The sequence below is a fragment of the Crotalus tigris genome, unplaced genomic scaffold (assembly GCF_016545835.1).
Source record: "Crotalus tigris isolate CLP2741 ecotype Arizona unplaced genomic scaffold, ASM1654583v1 scf7180000018759.1681925, whole genome shotgun sequence".
In the NCBI taxonomy this organism is placed as follows: Eukaryota; Metazoa; Chordata; class Lepidosauria; order Squamata; family Viperidae; genus Crotalus; species Crotalus tigris.
In genome coordinates this window covers 843,241-863,232 of record NW_024097185.1, presented here as the reverse complement: position 1 = coordinate 863,232, position 19,992 = coordinate 843,241, and the positions used below count along the sequence as shown (strand labels likewise).

The 19,992-nt window shown below is 36.5% G+C and overlaps 1 protein-coding gene across 1 annotated transcript; it reads left to right on the top strand.

Moving 5' to 3' along the window:
- Window positions 1-311: 311 nt before the first annotated feature.
- LOC120313676 (acetylserotonin O-methyltransferase-like) lies at window positions 312-19,609 on the top strand. Its single transcript, XM_039355813.1, has 8 exons — window positions 312-383; window positions 3,940-4,114; window positions 4,528-4,657; window positions 5,534-5,602; window positions 6,674-6,792; window positions 14,709-14,849; window positions 15,009-15,131; window positions 19,401-19,609. The coding sequence occupies exons 1-8, from the start codon at window positions 312-314 to the stop codon at window positions 19,607-19,609; spliced, it is 1,038 nt and encodes a 345-aa protein (XP_039211747.1).
- Window positions 19,610-19,992: the final 383 nt, after the last annotated feature.

Genomic DNA, 19,992 nt, shown 5'->3' with positions numbered 1-19,992 from the left:
TACATTCCTTCTTAAGGAAATTTGATTTTGAAGAAAATTCTTAGAATCAATGAGAACATTCCAAATATATTTCCTGTATTTGTGCTTCTGTAAATAGTAGTAATTCTCATTACCATATATTTAATGAAATATCCTTACACTTTGCTTTCTTGTATTATTTGAAACAATTCCTTTAGGGCTTTATATATTTTTTGCAGCTCTGACTTCTTAATTGTGGCAGCAAGCCATAAATATCTGAAGTGCTTGCCTTGGGAACTGGAGACATTTGATTTAATATGAAAAGAGCTACTATAGAACTTCCTAATGACATAATGAGGTCACTTGAAGAAATTGAAAATATTAAACTGTTATTTCATCACCAACATTCATTTATAATTTCAAAGGTAAGATATGTAATACCTACAAATAATACATAAAATATTAAAACTTACAAAAATATTTTATTCTTTCTATACTATAAGATTTCAATGGATATAAAGTGTCAATTATACAAACTTTATTCAGAATTATATACAGTTAATCCTCATTTTATGACTGTAATTGAGCCCTGAATTATGATCATGGTTCATTATTGTTTAAACTTAAGATACCTGCCTGACCAGAAGTAAATTTCTGGCCTTTTTCACAGCTATTAAACAAACACCATAGTTGTTAAGTCAACACAGCAGTTATTAAACAAAAGCCCAATTCATTAGGCAAATCAATTCGTTTAAATGGCAAAAAGCACCATGACGTGCAGTCATGTGACCCCTTCAACATGCATTTATGTGACCACAGGGAGACAATGCATCTATTTATGATGCCTGGGATTGCTTTACAGGCTGCAAAGCACTCATTCTGTAGCAAGTGAAAGTTTGAATGGTTGTAAAACAACCAGTCTTTAAGTGAGTAAACTAGATAATGTACTGAAGGACAACACAGAGGCCTTTTACAATAAAATTAATCTACCATCTTTAGATGATACATTAAAAAAACCTTTCATTTACTCCTGCATCTGAGGTAGAGCTTAAACAAATATTTTTTTTTTTTTAAATCACAAGTGGTAAAACACCATAATAAGATGGGTTCCCTCTGGAGTGATATAAAAAGAATTATAGATCTTTTGGTGCCAAACCTTTGTCAGTATATGAAGAAATATTTGATTAGGGAAACTTATCACTAACATTTAATCTGGTTTATATTACATTTATACCAAAAGCATGTAAAGATCACACTCAATATGCTAATTATTGTACAAACTCATTGATAATGTTGAGACAAAGATTTTAACAGCAGTGTTGGAAAATAGCTTACAGCAAGTGATATTGCTCTTTGTTAAGAATAATTAAGCAGGGTTTATAAAAACTAGGCTTCTGCTATTAGGCAACATTGAAAGATTTACAAGAGTAGCTCATACTTCAGTTGAACACAAATAAATTTTATTTGCAGACTACATTTTTTGTTTATTTTTAAGCCATACAGTACTACCTCAGTGTTGATGCCATGGAAAGAAACCTTTAGCAAAATAATATAACAACTGCTCCAAATTGGATTGATGCCAATCTGTGAAAATTTTGTTAAGTAGCCATTTAAGGAACATCAAGTTTGTATTTGTACCAAATCATTAGATATTTCAGTATGTGTTTGCCAAAAGATATAAGTCAGTAACTTTTAATATAACTAAAATTAGAGAGAGGTTTCTTCAGATAATGATTAATGGGAATTATTAAACCTTGCTATTTGGGGAAAGGTGAACACTCAAAAAAATAAATATTATTCCCAGATTAGTTTGTATTCTGCAGTTTATATATCTGGAATATCCTCAGAAAATAAATTCTTTTTTAGAAAATGTCTATAGGGTTCTTTGATTCCTAGAATTTCTTTACAGAAAATGTAGCTATCGATTAATGAAGGAGGATTTTATTTTCTGAATCTGGAGCTATATCACTATGCTTACCTATTGTATGGAAGCCAACAGTTGGTGTTAATTTTCTGATTAGAGCAACTTTGGAATATACATATTGTATATAACACTTTTAGTTAGATGGACAGTTTTCAGACCCAAACATATGAAAACTCTAGTATCTCTGGAAATAATAACATCAGTTAGAAGATTATGGAATGTACCTAATAAAATTTACCTTTTGCCCTTGCCAATTTGACTTTATCAGGAAATCCAAAAAATTGGGCAAAAAGATGGTCAGAAAAAGCACTTTGTTGGAGATATAAGATAATACATCTATATAAGAGATAGTACTTCTTTATAAAACATGTTCTTACAGTCCTACACTTACCAAGTTTTGTGAGAAGGTAGTGAATTATATAAAATGATTGTACAACAAAAGCTAAAATTTTCAGATGATAATATTGTCTTGAGTCACACACCTAGTACATGGAATTTGTCAAAAGGCCAACGTAAATGGATTCACTGTACCTCTATTATGGCCAAAGACTAATAGAAAGTGTTGGAAAGATAAATGTATAGCCCCCATTTATTTAATGGATTGAAGACCTGATAATACTTGCCTCTTCTGAGAAGATTGAATGTAGATGTGAACTTTGTATGGATAAGTATAATAAACTATGGGACTGATAGCCATATAAATATATTTAGAAATCTATGCATAATTAAATAATATTTTCTTTAGTTAAGTATATACAGAATTGTAACTTTTTACAGTTATAACAAATTATATCATACTATTTTGGGGGGATGTATTTCACAAAGAAATGTTCTGCTTTCCCTCCATCTTTTTTGACAAAGTATATATCTCCATCATTATTATCTTTATCTTTTGCTCCTTTCTCTTTTTTGTTTGTCAGTTAAATAGCAATAAATAAAAAATGAAATAAAACATGCGCCCACAGTCCTCAACCACTGAACAGTTTTTTTAATGCAAATGTGGCTCCTTCCAGTTGTTTCCCCACAAATAAGCTAAACAAACTAAACCCCCAAGTGGAAGTAATCTTAGAGCTGCCATTTTGTTGCTGCACTTAATATTTATTTATATATTTATAAGACTGATATGCCATCCAGCTTGCTATTGAGCAACTGGGCTGCTAATCATTCCAGAATGGATATGGTGGTACAAAGGGATGGACTTATGAACCCATTTTTTTTCTCTTGCTCATCAGCAACAGGTAGAGCAGGAGAGGTTGGTTGCCATACACAATCATGCTTGGTTCCTAGAACATATCGTTCTCTGGAGTGTGAGTATGTGTATGCCCCACTCACTCACATATGCACGTAACTGTGATTTAGTGAGTTTATTAATATTCTGCAGCAATTTCCTTTATCAAAAACTCAGAACTGTCCCAATTAAGTCTAGACACGAGCAGGCCAAGATTACTCCACAAAGCAATTGAAAGTTGCTCAAACAAAATAACTCCACAATCCACAAGAGAGCTCATGTGGCAAGAAAAGTTCAGAATCTTCAAGGCACAATTCCAAATGCAATGTCAGTCCAAACTGAAGCAGGAATCATGATGATCAAACAAACAGCTAGAAAATCAATATGTTGTTCCCAGCAATGCCTCCCTCTGTCTGCTATGATAAATAGCCAGCTTTCCAATGCAACCCATAAAGATGAGCAGGGTTTTCTCCTCTGGAGTAGTCTGGCTGACCTCCACTGCTCCTGCCTTTTCTCTTCCCTGCATGTTCTCAGATCAGGTGCAGAAGGCAGTTCCTCCTCCTCTTCACTGGCCATCTGCCACTGCAAACTTTCCCCAGCTGTAGCCTCCTCCTAATCTCTTTTGGATGGATGACATACAAAGAGCCATCAATCAACCCAGTTTCTGATGTGCCAGGAATGGGCTCAACCTCCCCCGAGCTGATATCTGAGAAGGAATATGGGGAGTCACTCAAGGGAGACATGACAGCATGGTTCTCTGTGTGATCTGGAATCCTCAAAAACTTAAATCTCTTTGTATACCTCTGCCCATTTCTTTATTTTCTTCCAGATCATATTTAGTGCCAGTCAGTTGGGTGTCTTTGATCTGCTGAGAGAGTCAGGGGAACTGATGTCCCCTGCAACTGTGGCTGAGCACTTGAAGACCAGTCTCACCGGGATGCAGATGCTGCTGGAAGCCTGTGTGGGGTTAAAGGTCCTGAAAGTGGAATGGAAGGATGGCAAAGGTGATCCTGTTAGCAGGAAGAAGCAGTTCCAGTTATTTTAAAATGACCATATGGCAATTTTTCCATGGAGTTAGTTGTTTTAAAATGACCACATGGTAATCTTTCCGTGGAGTTAGTAGTTTCTGGTCATTTTTTTCTCATTCTTCTTTTAATTTATAGTTACATGAAGTTATGAGTTTTGCTCACTAATTTGTTACATTATAAATCTTATGTCCAGAGAACTCATACACTTTGCCAGCCTATGACTTGATTCAGCATTGTCAACAATTCTTTTTGGAATGCCAAATCAACTGCTGTGGGTTTCATGATTGGAATAAACTGAAATGTAATCATTTATGCTTTTGTCATCTTAAACATATATGGAATTCAGCAATGGTGTTTTGAAGCAATTTATAATATGCTTTCATTTTTAGATGTTTATGGAAATACAGAGTTTGCCGATCTCTTTCTGGCTAAATCAAGCCCAAAATCTCAATATTATACTATGAAGTTTTTATCAGAATGTCTATATAAATCACTGCAATACTTGCCTGAAGCTGTAAGGTAAGAAGGGAGCATTACTGAAGTAAAAATCTTTTCACCAAGAGCATGTTACAGACCAGGACTCTTTGTGGGCTTTCTGTCCAACAAGTAACAAGGTTTTGAGTCTTCACTTGAAGATTGATATCATTTTGATGATTATGCACTCCATTATTCTAAAATCATCATCACTCAATACAGTTTGCCTGCTTTCTCAGCTGTTTTCCCTGAGATCATATACCTAATAGTCTTTGAAGCTGTAGATTTGCTTAAGCATTATTCTGTGTTGCTTACCAAGGAAGTTTCAACAGATGCAGTGGTGATGAACTGATTACACACACCTATTTCCTTTTGGCCTTTCCAGTGGTGCATGTTATTTAACCACTTAATCAAAATATAATTCTTGCTCAACATCTTTGGAAAAGATGTCTATAAATACAAACAAAGGTATGCCTGCACAGACACAGACACAAACACACACACACAAAGACAAAGCTAACTTAGGTTAAGGTTTTTAATCTGATTAAAAAGTTTACATTGTCTTAGCATTTTAATTTAGAAATGATTTAAGTAAAACTGATTTTATCAAATATCTGAATTCAGATTAAAAAAATAACAAAAGAATTGATTAAAGGAATTTATTTTATCTTAATACGATTTAATAATGAAAAAAAGTAGTGAAACAACATGGACATAAAAATTTAAATTTCATTCACTGACTTCACAGATTTCTAGTATTGTTTAGAGCCTGTGATATTTTAGAGTAACTTTTGCAAGTAATACAATTCGCTATATGAATATAAGCATTATTTGATGCTGGAGACTAAGAAGAATATAATCACTAATGGTATTTTTGTTACTTTCAATTTTTTAAAAAAACAAACAAAAAATCTGCTTCAGGGATGGGAAACCTCAGATTCTATCAATATATGGCATTTCTTCAGATGAATGTTATGGAGCACTGTACAGGTAAAGAGCATTTTTATGACTTAATTTTATAAAGATTAGGCATAAATAGTTCTTTGGCTTTTTTTCTTACCATATCTCACTTTTGAAATTCTGCAAATATTTTCATGACAGTTTTTAATAGAGTAGATTAGCAGCACTACCCACCAACACTGATTCTGGCCAATTGTACCACAAGCAGAACCAAAGCCCAGATATGCTCTGATGATGCTCACATTATTCCATCCAACTACAATCACATGTTTGGAGACTAGGTTGCAAATCAATCTATCAGCCAATTCATCACCACTTTATAGAAATTGTGGAAGAATGGATGGTTTGCAAGTAGAAGAAGGTGTGGAGAGATGTGATGAATAGTGTTTTCATAATGTTGTTATCTTCTGCTTTCCAACTCATCTATTCATTATTTCCTTTCCTTTGCATAAAATTGCTTACCCTGAAAAGGAATAGTATGAAAAATAACTACATTTGGATCTTAGTGAAGCATGAGTAAGGTACAAAGTGCCCTTGTCTTTTTTGTCTTATGATGTTTTTTTTGTTCCAGTCTTCAATCTCTCTTTGCTAGGACTGGGATATTCTTACAACCTATCTCAATGACCAAGAATTAATTTTGAAAAGGGAGAACTGGATTCTGTAGCTAGAGCTAGGTCAACTATATCTGAATTGGTGGAATCTGCAGTTAGTACATTATAGGAACAAAGATGCTTTAATTGATTACACACAGATGATCCCAAATCCTGTATTTTATGTCCACAAAATTGTTGGACTATTTTTGACATTCTTCAAAGACAGCTGAGCCTGAGACACATATTAGCATATTAAGCAATTCTGACTAGGAACTTCACTGGTTGGAAATAGGAAAAACTGATCCAGCCCCCAAATGGATGATAAATGCTATTTATCTTCAGGCCAGAAATTAAGCAATCTGCTCTTTAAAATCAAAATATTATCACAAAAATCTGCAGGAGGCATAGCCCATAATGAAATATAGCTTTACAATCAGATGTTAATCATATTGTATTTCATATTGTTGTATTTCTGTTGATTACCTGCCAGTACAAATTTCAATTCTAGATCAAAGGAAGGCATTGAAAGTTTTTTCAGATACATGGATGAAGCTTGGAGCCTGCATGGAAAAGAAGTGGTCTCTGCCTTTGATCTTTCTGGTTTTCAGCTGATTTATGATCTGGGTGGTAAGTACCTGAAGGTTTTCATCATGCCCCTCACTAGCAATTTGATACTATGTGATACTCTGATGAAAATGGTGTCAATTAGAAAAGACAACTCAGCTTCTGTAAAGACTTTGTAATTTCCTGATTGCAAAATAAGATCTTCTCTTTCCTGGAGTTTTGAATGTTACTTTTAAGTACCTAATTTTCAAATGGCATAACCTATCTGTATTACTGGATGTCTCACAGTAACCAACAACAGTCCTGAAACTGTTTGGAAAGAGGTGGAGGCATTTTTGAAGATGAAAACACTTTTTTCCTTATTTCTCCATCCCTTGCCTGGGGTTGATATTGCCATGATGCATGGTATGAAAGAGAGCCAGCTTTGTGCAATGGTTAAGGGGTCCTGCCTAATGCAGGACTAGAGATTGAGTTCTAGTCCTGCATTAGGCATAAAGCCAGCTGGACCAGTCATTCTCTCTCAGCCCTAGGAAGGGGACAAACACAAACCAGTTCTGAAATCTTGCCAAGAAAACAGCAAGAACTAGAATGTGTGGAGATGGACAGACTTACTTCGAAGTTGAAAGAAAAAGAAGAAACAGAATATTATTAAACCTGGGACTTATTTTATCAATGGCTAGAGAAAGAATAAAGGATTAGGAATTAAATTTGTATTAGTGAATGTAAAACTCAGACAATATATTTGTTGAACAAGTACTACTGAATGTATGAAAAAAAATCAATAATTATATATATATATATATATATATATATATATATATATATATATATATATATATATATATATATATATATATATATATTTTCTGAGGTTTTCGCAGGTATTTGTATGTTGGTCTTTGGTTGTTTGGGTTTTCTCCCACATAAAATTGGAAGTGTCTTGGCGACGTTTCGACGAAGTCCCATTCGTCATCTTCAGGCTGGTGCTTTCAGCTTCATGCTTTGAGCAGCAATATGCAGCAATTCAAAGCACGAAGCTGAAAGCACCAGCCTCAAGACACTTCCAAAGACCTACATACATATATATATATATATATATATATATATATATATATATATATATATATAGTTGCCTGGAGTCACATATACAGTAGCTTAAGGCACACAAGGAGAAAAAAAGTATGAAAAACATTTTAGAATGTACCACAGAATTAAATTTACTGCAGTAAATTTTTAGGGTAAAATATCCTTGAACAAAAGATTTGGCATGAAACCAATGGGTTTAGGTGCTCTTTTACAAATATTTTTTGTTTTGGTTACCATGTGTCTTAGTATAATAGAAGTATTTCTCTCAATCTGCAGTGAAAACATTGTACAAGTGAAATGTTTCCAAAGAAATTTGTGGAAATTCTCATAATTGGACCTTGGGATCACTATAATAATATAGAAATTATAGAACTACCTCACCCAACATTATACTCTGAGATTAGAATTAGATTGGAATTATTATTTTCCCCATCAAGAAACAGTTATCCATTTTATATAAGCAGTATTAAGTTTGGAAAATGGTTTCATAGTCTTAACAGATGGAAAAAGCCATAAATTGATTTAAAACAGATACATTTGCATGGAACTGTATGCAATGGTGGAGGAAAGAAGATTGGATTTCTGCTCAGATTTTGCTACAGCCACTTAGAATAAAAAGGTGCTCTTTAGTTTTAATAAAGCAAAGCAATTAAAGAAAAAGTGATATAAAGAATCACTGGATGGAGCTGTTTAAAATCTCCCTCCTGGGCGAAGGGAGGGAGAGGAGTATCACCTGAATAGAGGTAGAACCTCTTAACCCCCCCAGATTTTTTTTTGGGGGGTGAAAAGAGAGTTCCCTCGGAGTTCAGGTGCCTCCGCCTCCCAGCTGCCTTTGATCCTTCGGGATCAAAGCAAAACGCTGCGGCCACCTCCGTGCTTAAAGGAGACTGGTGAGTTATTTTAAAAGCGGACAGAGCTGGATAAAGGATTTCATTTATTGGACTTTATTTGGACTTTAGTTTGAAATGTGATCCTTTTATTTCTCTTCTTTTGCTTTTTTTCTTTGTTTGGAGAGTGAAAGTAAAATGGCGATTTGAAGTTTTTTTTTCCGGAAGAAAGTGAAAGAGACTGTAACGTTATGGATTAAACAGCTCTCTTTTAAAACTTTTTTTTCCTTTTGAAGGTGGATTTGTCTTTGGTGTTTTCTTTCTTTTTTTTAAACTCTCCTTTCTTTCTTTTGAGGATTACTTTTATTTTTAAGAAGGAAGAAAGAAGAAATAAGACTTTTTTTTTCTTTTTTGAAAATGGCTTCAAAGAGGCAAGCAGCTGCTACAGTTTCTAAGGTGGCTTCTTCTCCAGCAATCTTACCGGTACAACAACCTAAAGCTACACCACCATCTTCTCCACCTCTGTCAGCAGTAACGGTACAAGATATGAAAGATATAATGGGAAATGCTGTATCTCAAATCAGAGAGGAAGTGAAGGGGCTTTTAGATCAGAACAAAACTGAAATCAGAGGGGAAATGAAGGAGCTCTTAGATCAGAACAAAAATCAAATCAGAGGAGAAATGAAGAATCTTTTAGAACAGAATAATACTATTTTGAGGCAGGATATAGTTACGGCCTTAACAGGACTTGCCTCTGTGGTTGAGAAATTAGACTCTAGAGTTGAAGAAGTGGCAGAGAAGGCGGATATGTTGGAAGAAAAGTTTGAAGGTATGGAGAGAAAGATGGAAATGTCACAAGAGGATATTCTTATGTCCCAGTACCGTGAGATGGAACATGCATTAAGAATCAGAGGCCTGAAAGATGATAAGCAAGATCTGACTGAGATTCTTGTAAATGACTTTGCTGTTATTTTGAATAGAGAGAAAGAGGAAATATTTAGAGAAATCGAAAAAATTTACAGAGTTAACTCTTGGATTGCTAAACAAAAAAATTTACCAAGAGATGTGGTGATTTACTTTGCAAAGAGATCTCTGCGTAATGAAATTATACAAGCCTTTTATAATAAAAGGTTCCAGATTGCTGCCCAAGATGTCATTATCTTAAAGGAGATCCCATCTAAAAATTTAAGAAAGAGAAAAGAGTTTGCCTTTTTAGCTAATGAGCTTAAAAAAAGATTGATTCCATTTAGATGAGAAATTCCGATGGGTATTGTTGTGAGCCATGCGGGGACGCGTTATAGACTTAATACAGTTTCTAAAGCAAAAGAATTTTATAGTTCGGTCCTGGGAGCAGGCTCACCATCATTCATGATGCAGAAAGTTTTGGATGGCAAAGAGGTGGAACAGCAGTCTGAAGGAGCAGGAGTGATGGCTGGTGGAAAGCTACAGTCGCAGTGGTTCCAACAAACAGAGATCAAAGATCAAAGAATGACTCGCGCAGCACATAGACGCAAGGAAAAGGAACAACAGAAGAAAGAAGACAAAGAATCTCTTCAAGAAATTGCTTCGTTGCCGGTGGGAGGAGCAAGACCTAAGAGTTCTGCAGTACATTCTTCAATGGCAGACCTTCAAGCAGTCTTCTCCAGGCTTTTGGTCAAGGGAGATGGTAAAGCTCCTGACATGGAATGCTAATGGTCTCAATTCTCCCCAAAAAAGAAAGAAAATTTTCCATTATTTAAAGCAACATAATAATGATATTATTTGTTTGCAGGAAACAAACATTATACCCAAAGATCAAAATTTTTTAGTTAATCCTCGTTTGGGATCTCATTTTGTATCTTCAGCTCCTGGGAAAAAAGGGGGAGTAGTTATTTATGTTAAGCAAAATTTAGTAGCCAGTTTGGTGGAAGCTGATTCCCAAGGGAGATTTGTTATGATTGAAGTTGGTTTGTATGGAAAGAAAGTACTTATAGTGGGACTTTATGCACCAAACCAATAACAGGGACAATTCTATAGATTGTTACATCAAAAATTGACTTTGTTGGATTATAGATCCGTCATTTTAATGGGAGACTGGAATGGTGTTTTAGATACACAAAGGGACAAAAAAGGATCTTCTATTTCCTTTAAACAGGCTAAACTACCTAAAGCCTTTTTTGATTTGAAGGAAGACTGGGAGCTACGAGATTATTGGTGTGAACATAATCAGGAGGAGAGAGACTTTACCTTTTTTTCAGATAGACACAAATCTTTTTCAAGAATTGATTTTTTTTTTATTACAACTGATTTATACTTCAGGGTAAAGAATGTTAAAATTTTTCCCAGGACATTGACGGATCATAGTCCAGTTTGGATGGAACTGGTCGATGAAAAAGAGGAGAGGAGATCGTGGAGGATGAATGAAAATTTATTTAGACAAGAAAAGAATGTTCAAAAGTTAAAAGAGCACTTAAAGGATTATTTTGTTTTAAATATGCATAAGGGAACTTCAATGTCAATGGTATGGGATGCAGGTAAAGCTTTCATGCGAGGGATTTTGATACAAATGAATAATATTTATAGACAGAAGCAGACTCAGAAACGTAATGAACTGGAAGATGAGATTAAATTAAAAGAAAAAATTTTGATTTCAAATCCCATAGATGAGAAGGTTAAAGAATCTATAAAATTGCTTAAATCACAATTTAATATGTTGATGGCTGATCAAACTGCAACTAATTTATTATATATGAAACAAAATACATTTTGTAATGCTAATAAACCAGGGAGATGGCTGGCTTATCAATTGAGAAAGAAACAGAGACAGAAAACTATAGATAAAATAAACTATAATGGTAAATTGGTTTACCAGAAGGATTTGATTAAGAAATCTTTTTTTGAATATTATCAAAAATTATACAAGAGTACCAAAGTGCAGATTTTAGATATAGATAACTACTTAAATGGAGCCAACTTCCCTAAATTAACAGAATTTCAAAAACAAGAAATTAATGGTTTGATTACCAGTGCGGAAATTGAGAAGGTGATTAAAGAATTAAAATTAGGTAAAGCACTGGGTACGGATGGTTTGACATCTACTTTTTATAAAACTCTGGTACAAGAAATGATTCAACCTTTAACCGAGCTTTTTAATAATATATTACAGGGTTCTCAGATTCCCCCGTTATGGGGTAGAGCATTTATATCTCTAATTCCAAAAGAAGATCAAGATCTTACCTTACCAAAGAATTACAGACCTATATCTCTTTTAAATGTAGATTACAAGATTTTTGCAAAAATTTTAGCTAATAGGCTTATGAGGGTTTTGCATCATGTTATACATACAGATCAAACAGGTTTTATAACTGGAAGGTATATGAAGACTAATGTTAGGCAAATTATTAATTTATTAGAATATTTAGACAAAAATAATCAAATTCCTGCAGGATTGATATTTTTAGATGCTGAAAAAGCCTTTGATCAATTGAATTGGCAATTTATGTTAAGATTAGTTGACAAAATGAATTTTGGAGAAAAAATTTTACAAGCTCTTGGTGTTATTTACCAAAAACAAATGGCACAACTTATAGTTAATGGGGGTTTGTCAGAGGTGTTTACAATAGAGAAGGGGACTAGACAAGGTTGCCCATTGTCACCGTTGCTGTTTGTTTTAACTTAGGAAATATTGTTGATCAAAATCCGAGATTCACAGCAAATAAAAGGAATAGAAGTTAATAAGAAAGAATATAAACTAAGAGCTTTTGCAGATGATCTGGTGGTTACCTTATCTCAACCTACTCATTCTGTAATAGAGTTATTACAACTGATATATCAATATGGACGAGTTTCGGGTTTTAAAATTAATAATAATAAGACTAAAATATTGCCTAAAATATGACTAATTTGGATAAGCAGGTGTTGGTTAATCTGACAGATTTTGAGGTTGTTAATAAGGTAAAATAAGGGGTTACCTTATCTGTTTCCAATGCAAAACTGTACAAAAATAATTATGAAAGGCTGTGGGTCAATATACAAAGAGATATGAAAAATTGGGAAAAGCTGCAATTATCTCTTTTGGGAAGAATTGCGGCGATTAAAATGAATGTGTTGTCAAAGTTTCTTTTTTTTATTTCAAATGATACCCATTTTAAAGAATGAGGTTAATTTAGATGAATGGCAGAAAGGTATTAATAAATTTATCTGGGCAGGGAGAAAATCTAGAGTAAAACTTAAAATTATACAAGATATTCGTGAGAGAGGTGGACTCAAGGTACCGAATTTGAAGTTGTATTATGATGCAGTGGTTTTAACATTAATAAGTGATTGGGTTAATTTAACAAATGTGGAAATACTCCTCTTGGAGGGTTGGGATTTAATTTTTGGATGGCATGCCTATCTAATTTTTAATAAAAAGGTTGATAGGGCTTTCAAATCTCATATTATGAGGACCTCCTTACTTCGGGTTTGGAGGAAATATTATAGAAATGATTTTAAAATCCCACTATGGGCTATTCCATGGCATGCGATAGAAGGGATAAGAAGAGGGATCAGGATGGATAGTGTTTCTTATGCACAATTACTCAGGTGGGATGGTAAAATCTATGGAAGATTTGGCACAGGAAAATATTATATATTCATGGTTTCACTACAGACAAATAATGGATAGGTGGAAGATAGATCGGAATGTGGGTTTGCTTAGAGAAGATGAGAATTTGTTTAAACAAATAAAAGATCAAAGGCGAACTCACATTAAGAGAATTTATGGGGTCTTAGTAGAATTGAATTCAGAAACAGAGTTAGTCAAAGAATGTATGATTTAAATGGGCACAAAACTTTGGTGAACCGGTACTATTAGATACCTGGGAAATTATTTGGGTGAGGAACGTTAAATTTACGCAAGCCCAAAATTTAAGGGAGAACTTTTATAAAATGTTTTATAGATGGCATCTTGATCCACAAAAAATGTCTCGTATGTATCCTGATCTACAGCCTAAATGTTGGAGATGTGGAAGTTTGGATGCTACATACTATCATATTTGGTGGACGTGTAAAAATATAAAAGCTTTTTGGATTAAGATATGGTGGAATATTCAAAGAATTTTTAGAAGGAGGGTAAAATTTACCCCACAATTGTTTTTATTAGGTATTGTTACAGATTGTGATACTAAAGATATCACATTGATGTTAAATTTAATCACAGCTGCAAGGTTGTTAGTAGCACAATGTTGGAAGAAGGAATCTCTGCCTACCTTGCAAGAGTGGCTTTTTAAAGTTTCTTATCTGGCGGAAATGGCAAAGATTTCGGCTTTCCTAAAGGATCAATCTCAAGAGAAGTATGTTGTGGTATTGAGGAAATGGATAGATTTTATACAACACAAGATGGATATTAAAAAATATTATTTAGCTTTTTAATAACTTATATTGAAAAGCCAATTTTCTTGAAAAGCCAAACTTTTATTATTATTATTATTATTATTTTCTTCTTTCCTCTTTTCTATTTCTCTCTTTTTATATATATTTTATCTTTAATTATTTAATAACTTGTTTAAGTAATGTATTTAGATTTGGTTATAGTTTTATAACTTATATTGAAAAATTAATTTTCTTTTCATATTTTTTATGTATTTCCTTTTTTTCCCCTCTTTTCTGGTATTTATGTTTTTCTTTTTTTACATATATATTGTTGTTAATTATTTAGTAATTCGTTTAAGTAATGTATCTAGATTTATTTATATTTTATACTTTTCTTAAGATTTTTTGAAGAAACTCTAATTAAGCCTATATCCAGCTCTGGGATAGTCGGGGGAGGGAAGGGGAGGGTTGGGGAGGGACGGGGAAAATTGTTTTGTTTTTGTATTGTAAAATCTTAAAAATTTTCAATAATAAAAAAAAAAGAATCACTGGATGGGAGTGGATTGAATATATTTCTTTAAATCACAATATTATAATGCCTGCTTAGCCCAACTATAGGAAAAATAAAGCAAGGTGGTAAGTTAAAAAGGCATAATAAATATTCTAGTAAAATGCTTACATGCAGGACATTTTTTTCTTACATAGTTCATTTTTGCATTTTGTTCTTTTTTCAAGGAAGTAGTGGTGGCTTAGCTAAGGAATTGATTTCAAAATACCCAAATTGTACTGTGAAACTTTTTGATCTTCCTGAAGTTGTGGAAATATCTAAAAAATATAATGCATTTTCAGATGAATCCCTGATCGCTTTCCATGAAGGTAATATTTGTTTTGAAACAATATCATTGCCATTTCAAAAAGCAATACTGAAGGAAACTAGTAGTATTTTAGAACTAGGATTTGTGAAAAGGAGAATAAATTCTGTTTCCAAGGTGATAATAGATTCCTACCTTAATAAAGGAATTATTCTTTTTGCAGGAGATTTTTTTAAAGATCCAATTCCTGAAGCAGATCTTTACATCTTATCAAGAGTCTTGTTTAATTGGAATGATGAAAAGTGTATCCAGCTACTAACAAAAGTATTTACAGCCTGTAAACCAGGTAGGCATGTTTACATTGCCAGAAAGAGAAAAATTGCCATTTGTAAATGGGAAAAGAAGCAAGCCCCTCCATGACTTTTTTATGTACTTGCAACAATCATTGACAATATACAGATAGTATTTGACTTATGACCTAAAATGGGCTCAGAAGTTTGGTTGTAGGTCATTGCAGTCATTAAGAGTCTCACATAAGATTAATTTATTCAATGGCTGCAATCTTGGCTCTCCAAGTTGGGGTTTTTAAGCAGCTGTGTGGATCATTGGGTAGTCAGACTGAAAAATTGCATACCCAAAAGAGGGCAGGCAATTACTCTCCATGGGCTGCAGAAAAGAAGCTTGGAAGGTCTGATGGCATGTAGTGGAGCAAATTCCCTGGAAGGAGGGGGCACATTCCAGAGGACTCAGTTCAGATAGATTGTGGGAGAGAAAAGGGTGAACCCTAGTAGTTCCCAGCGAATATGATTTACATATGTCAGTGATGGCGAACCTTTTAGAGACTGAGTGCTCAAACTGCAACCCAAAACCCACTTATGTATCGTCAGGTGCCGGGTGGCCTGGCCCATTGGGTGTGTGTGGTCCATTGGGTGGGCATGTCTGCAGTGGTCATAGCAGACTGGGTGGGCATGGCCTGGGTGGGTGGGGCCACCTCGATGTTGCTCATGGGGAGAGATGCCTCTGGGGGCCAGGCAGGGTTGGGGGAGATCCAGGGGGTCTCTGGCAGGGATGGTGGGCAGGAGGCTTGTCCTGCAGGGTGAGGCGAGAAGAGGCAGGGGGTGGGGCAGGGGTACCATTGCCGCAGGTCAAGGCAAGGCGAGGCAGGTCAAGGCAAGGCGATGCTGCCTGACACCATCGGTCCCCGCACACAGCGAGTGCATGGGGGCCAACTGTGTCCATCAGCAGCCACAGTCTGTTGGCCCCTCAGTTTTTGGCATGATGTGGCTGTTTGCCACCAGCTGTGGTCATTTGCCGCCTCGCGCATCGTACCCAATGCTGCTACCATGAGGCTGCAGAACAAGCGGGGTGGAGGTAAGGAACTGGTATACTGGTATACTGCTACCCGGCTTATTCTGTGGCCTCATGGCAGTGGCACTGGGCAGAAGGTGGCAAACGGCCAGTTTCAGTGCAATGTGGCTGTTTGCCACTGGCTGTAGCCATTTTCCCTCTTGCACGTTGCACCCACCCCCATTGCAAATCTTTCCAGAAACTTACCGCAAAGAATGCCCAGCACGAAGGACGCTAGCACAGCTCCTAGGAGCCAGAGGGGCACTTCATGGCAGCGGCACTGGGCAGGAGGTGCCAAACTGCTGGTTTTAGCATGACACAGCTGTTTGCCACCTCACGTATTGCACCCAATGCTGCTGCAATGCGGTTCGGCCGAAAGCGGCTATGGTTTCCCCCTCACTTGCTCATTCAGCTACACCTTTGGTGCCTCTGTAGGCAGAGCTGTGAAACTTCGCAGATCTGCCTACAGAGCCACCAAAGCAGCATGTGGAGCACCACAGGCTCAGGGAGGGAGGGCACTGAAGTGGACGGTCAGGCCATTGGCAAGAGCAACGCGTCTGAGCGGAAAATGGCCTCAGAACAAGTGGGGCAGGTAAGGAAAGAAATCCTTGTTTTCCCTAGAAATTGCCTTTCTTTCCTTACTTGACTTTCAGCCCTGTGCTGTTTCTCCTTTGCAATCTGCCGCCGTTGCCACATGCAAGGAAACAAAGAAAGGGTTTTTGGGGGAAAAAGGTCAATAAATCAATTCCAACTTCATGATCTTTCATGAGAAGATGAAATTCATTGATTGACCTTTTTCCCCCCCAAAAGACCTTCCTTTGTTTCCTTGCACATGGTGGCGGTGGATTGCGAAGGATAAATGGCACGGGGCTGAAAGTCAGGTAAGGAAAGAAAGGCAATTTCTGGGGGAAGTGAGGATTTCTTTCCTTACCTGCCCCACTTGTTCCAAGGCTGCTTTCTGCTCAGACATGTTGCTCTTGCCAATGGCCTGATCGCCCACTTCAGCGCCCGCCCTCCCTGAGCCTCCAGCGCTCCACCTGCTGCTTTGGTTAGCCTGCTGGCCCCCACCTCAGCACCCTGCCCACCACCACCCAGCACAGCCACCCCGGGGCTGCAGGGGCTGGCCTGGCATGGGAAGGACACAAGCTACACCCTCTCATCACCACGCAGGGTAAGATTGCTGCACCTGCCCAGCCCAGATGCTCTTGCCTCCCCCAAGCATTATTTTACTAAGCTGCCTTTCAGCTGCATTCCATTTCTCCATTTACTTCTCAACCTTCCCCACGTGTTTGTGGGACTATCGGTAAAAAAAAAGTTCCATCAGACTTTCTAACTTCTTGAGATCTCGCGAGAAGTTAGAAAGTCTGATGGAATTTTTTTTTTATCGATAGTCCCACAAACACGCGGCGAAGGCTGAGAAGTGAATGGAGAAATGGAATGCAGCTGAAAGGCAGGCTAGTAAAAAAACACTTGGGGAGGTGGGGCGGGTGCAGCAACCTTACCCTGTGCAGGTATTGATGCAAGTTGCCCATGGACGGGACTGAAGTCCTAGGACTGGGGTGATGGCGCATGTGCCCCCAGAGAGGGCTCTGCGTGCCACCTGTGGCACGCATGCCATAGGTTCACCATCATGGACATAGGTAGTAGTCCACTTCAGTTTGGCAAAATTCTGTCTATAAATGTGGAACAATAAATAAATCTGTTTGGAAGAATTATAACACATCTTCCTTGGAGACAGAGTTTTGTTTCCCTGACCCACTGCAGGCCTTCCCCTGGCCCTCATGTGTGGAAGGGAATCACTGTGCTGGGCCAAAGAATGTAAGTTCAGATCTTCAGCATCCTAGTTTCCTTTCTTCAGTCTACTGAAAAAGTTCCCCTTGCCTCCATCTGTGGAAAGAAACTTCTGCACTTACTTGGATAAACTCTTCAGGATAAGAGCTTCATTTCTCTGACCCAACATTAAGAGTTCCCTTCCACTCCATGTTCAAAAGGGAACCACTGTGATTGCCTAGAGAAAGGAAGTTCAATTCTTCAGCATCTAGTTTTCTTTCTTCACCCCATAAAGGAGTTCTCTCTGCTTTATGTGGTAGGGTTTCTTCAGAAACAGCTATTTTCTATCTGTTTGGCTGTGCCTCACATTGGCTTGGCAAATCTGCCAACAGATGCACAAAAAGACAAATGTAATAGACCAGGGCATGGGGGGGGGGGGTGCAGGGAGAAAGCATTGGCCTTCTGGATGGGTGGGGAGAAATGAGCAGGGAGCAGAGCCAGGTTTTCAGGGATTCTAGGAGCTTTGTGTGTACTGGAGGGGTAGGTGACAACTGAGATGGGGAGAGAGATTGGTGGTCAGGATATGATAGCAGCATTTTGAGGTGTAAATGCATTGCCAAGCATCAATATTTTATCATATGACTGGGGGGGAGGGCAATGCAATAGCCATATTTTCCCCCAAAATTGCCCAGAGTAGCTTTTAGATGAAATGGGTGGTACATGAATCTAATCAACCAACCAACCAACCAACCAATCAACCACTTTAGGCATGGGTCATAACTCCCTTTATTTAACACCTTAATAATTTTGAATAGTCACTGAATAAACAATCATGAGTTGAGGATTACCTGTAGTTGCAAAGAAATCAGTTGTATTAGTGCTGATCCTCAATGTATTGCAGTTATGGATAGATTTGGATACAGACAGTTCATACTTTTCTACATAATAACATTAGAAATGGATCTGTTTGCATGAAAAATATGTGTGATAGCTCACTTTTAAACTTAAAATCACCTGGAGATAACTTTGACATTTTCAAAGCACAAACAAAATTTATGAAATATTAAATCTAAACTTGCAGAAGAAATAGGCACTTTGGGTTGCAACATTGAACCATTACCATCCAAGACAGAGAAATGCCACTTATTACTGAATTTAATTTGAGGAAAGATTGCTTAGAAGTTCCATGTTTCTTCAATCATGAAATATAGGCAGAGCATGGGAACAATTCTGTGGTAAATAGGCTGAAGTGGTCATATGTTATGAGTTAGGCAATGCTGAAGGAATTGCAATTTGGCATAACATTTCAATATCTTTTAAGACACTAAATTGGACCATGGATTTAGCCTACTGAAAAAGTGTCCAAAACAATATTTTTAGAAGGGGGGGGGAAGTAGTGGGAGAAGGGCCACAGCCATAGGAATGAAAATAAGATTCAAAGACAGCACTTCTTTTATAGGCAACTTAGTTTTGAGTTAACAAATTACTTTTGGAACAGGTGGTGGAATCTTAGTAGTGGAACCAACTATTGATGAAGAAATATCTGTGTCTTTTCCTGGTCATATATATGCCATGATACTGTTGCTTCAGACTGTAGGAAAAGCACGGAAAGTATCAGAGCATCGCATACTCTTCAACACAGCTGGCTTTAAAGATATTCAGTTCAAGAAAGGAAATGTCTTTGATGTCATTTTGGCCAGAAAATAATATTCAGCTTGTTTTATTCCTACTGAGTGTTAAAATAAAATTCCAATAATAAAATTGCTTTTACTATTGTATTGTTTCTAACCTGTGAGTATATAGATGTATTTATTTAATATACTAATCCTGTTATCTATTTACTAACCCTATCCCTCTACTATAATATTCACCCTGGAATAAAGTAATTTAGTCTTGAAATTTAGTCTTGAAATTTTGGAATTCTGCAGGGGACTATCTATTGCCAAATACAAGTTATATCATTACTCAAAAGACCAATGTCTCTACTGTGGATCATCTGGTTGGTTATTGTTAGAATGCCTACTAGGCCTCAGTTGTAAAAAATAGTAAAATACAGCACTTCCCACTTTGGGGGGAAGATGCCTATATGT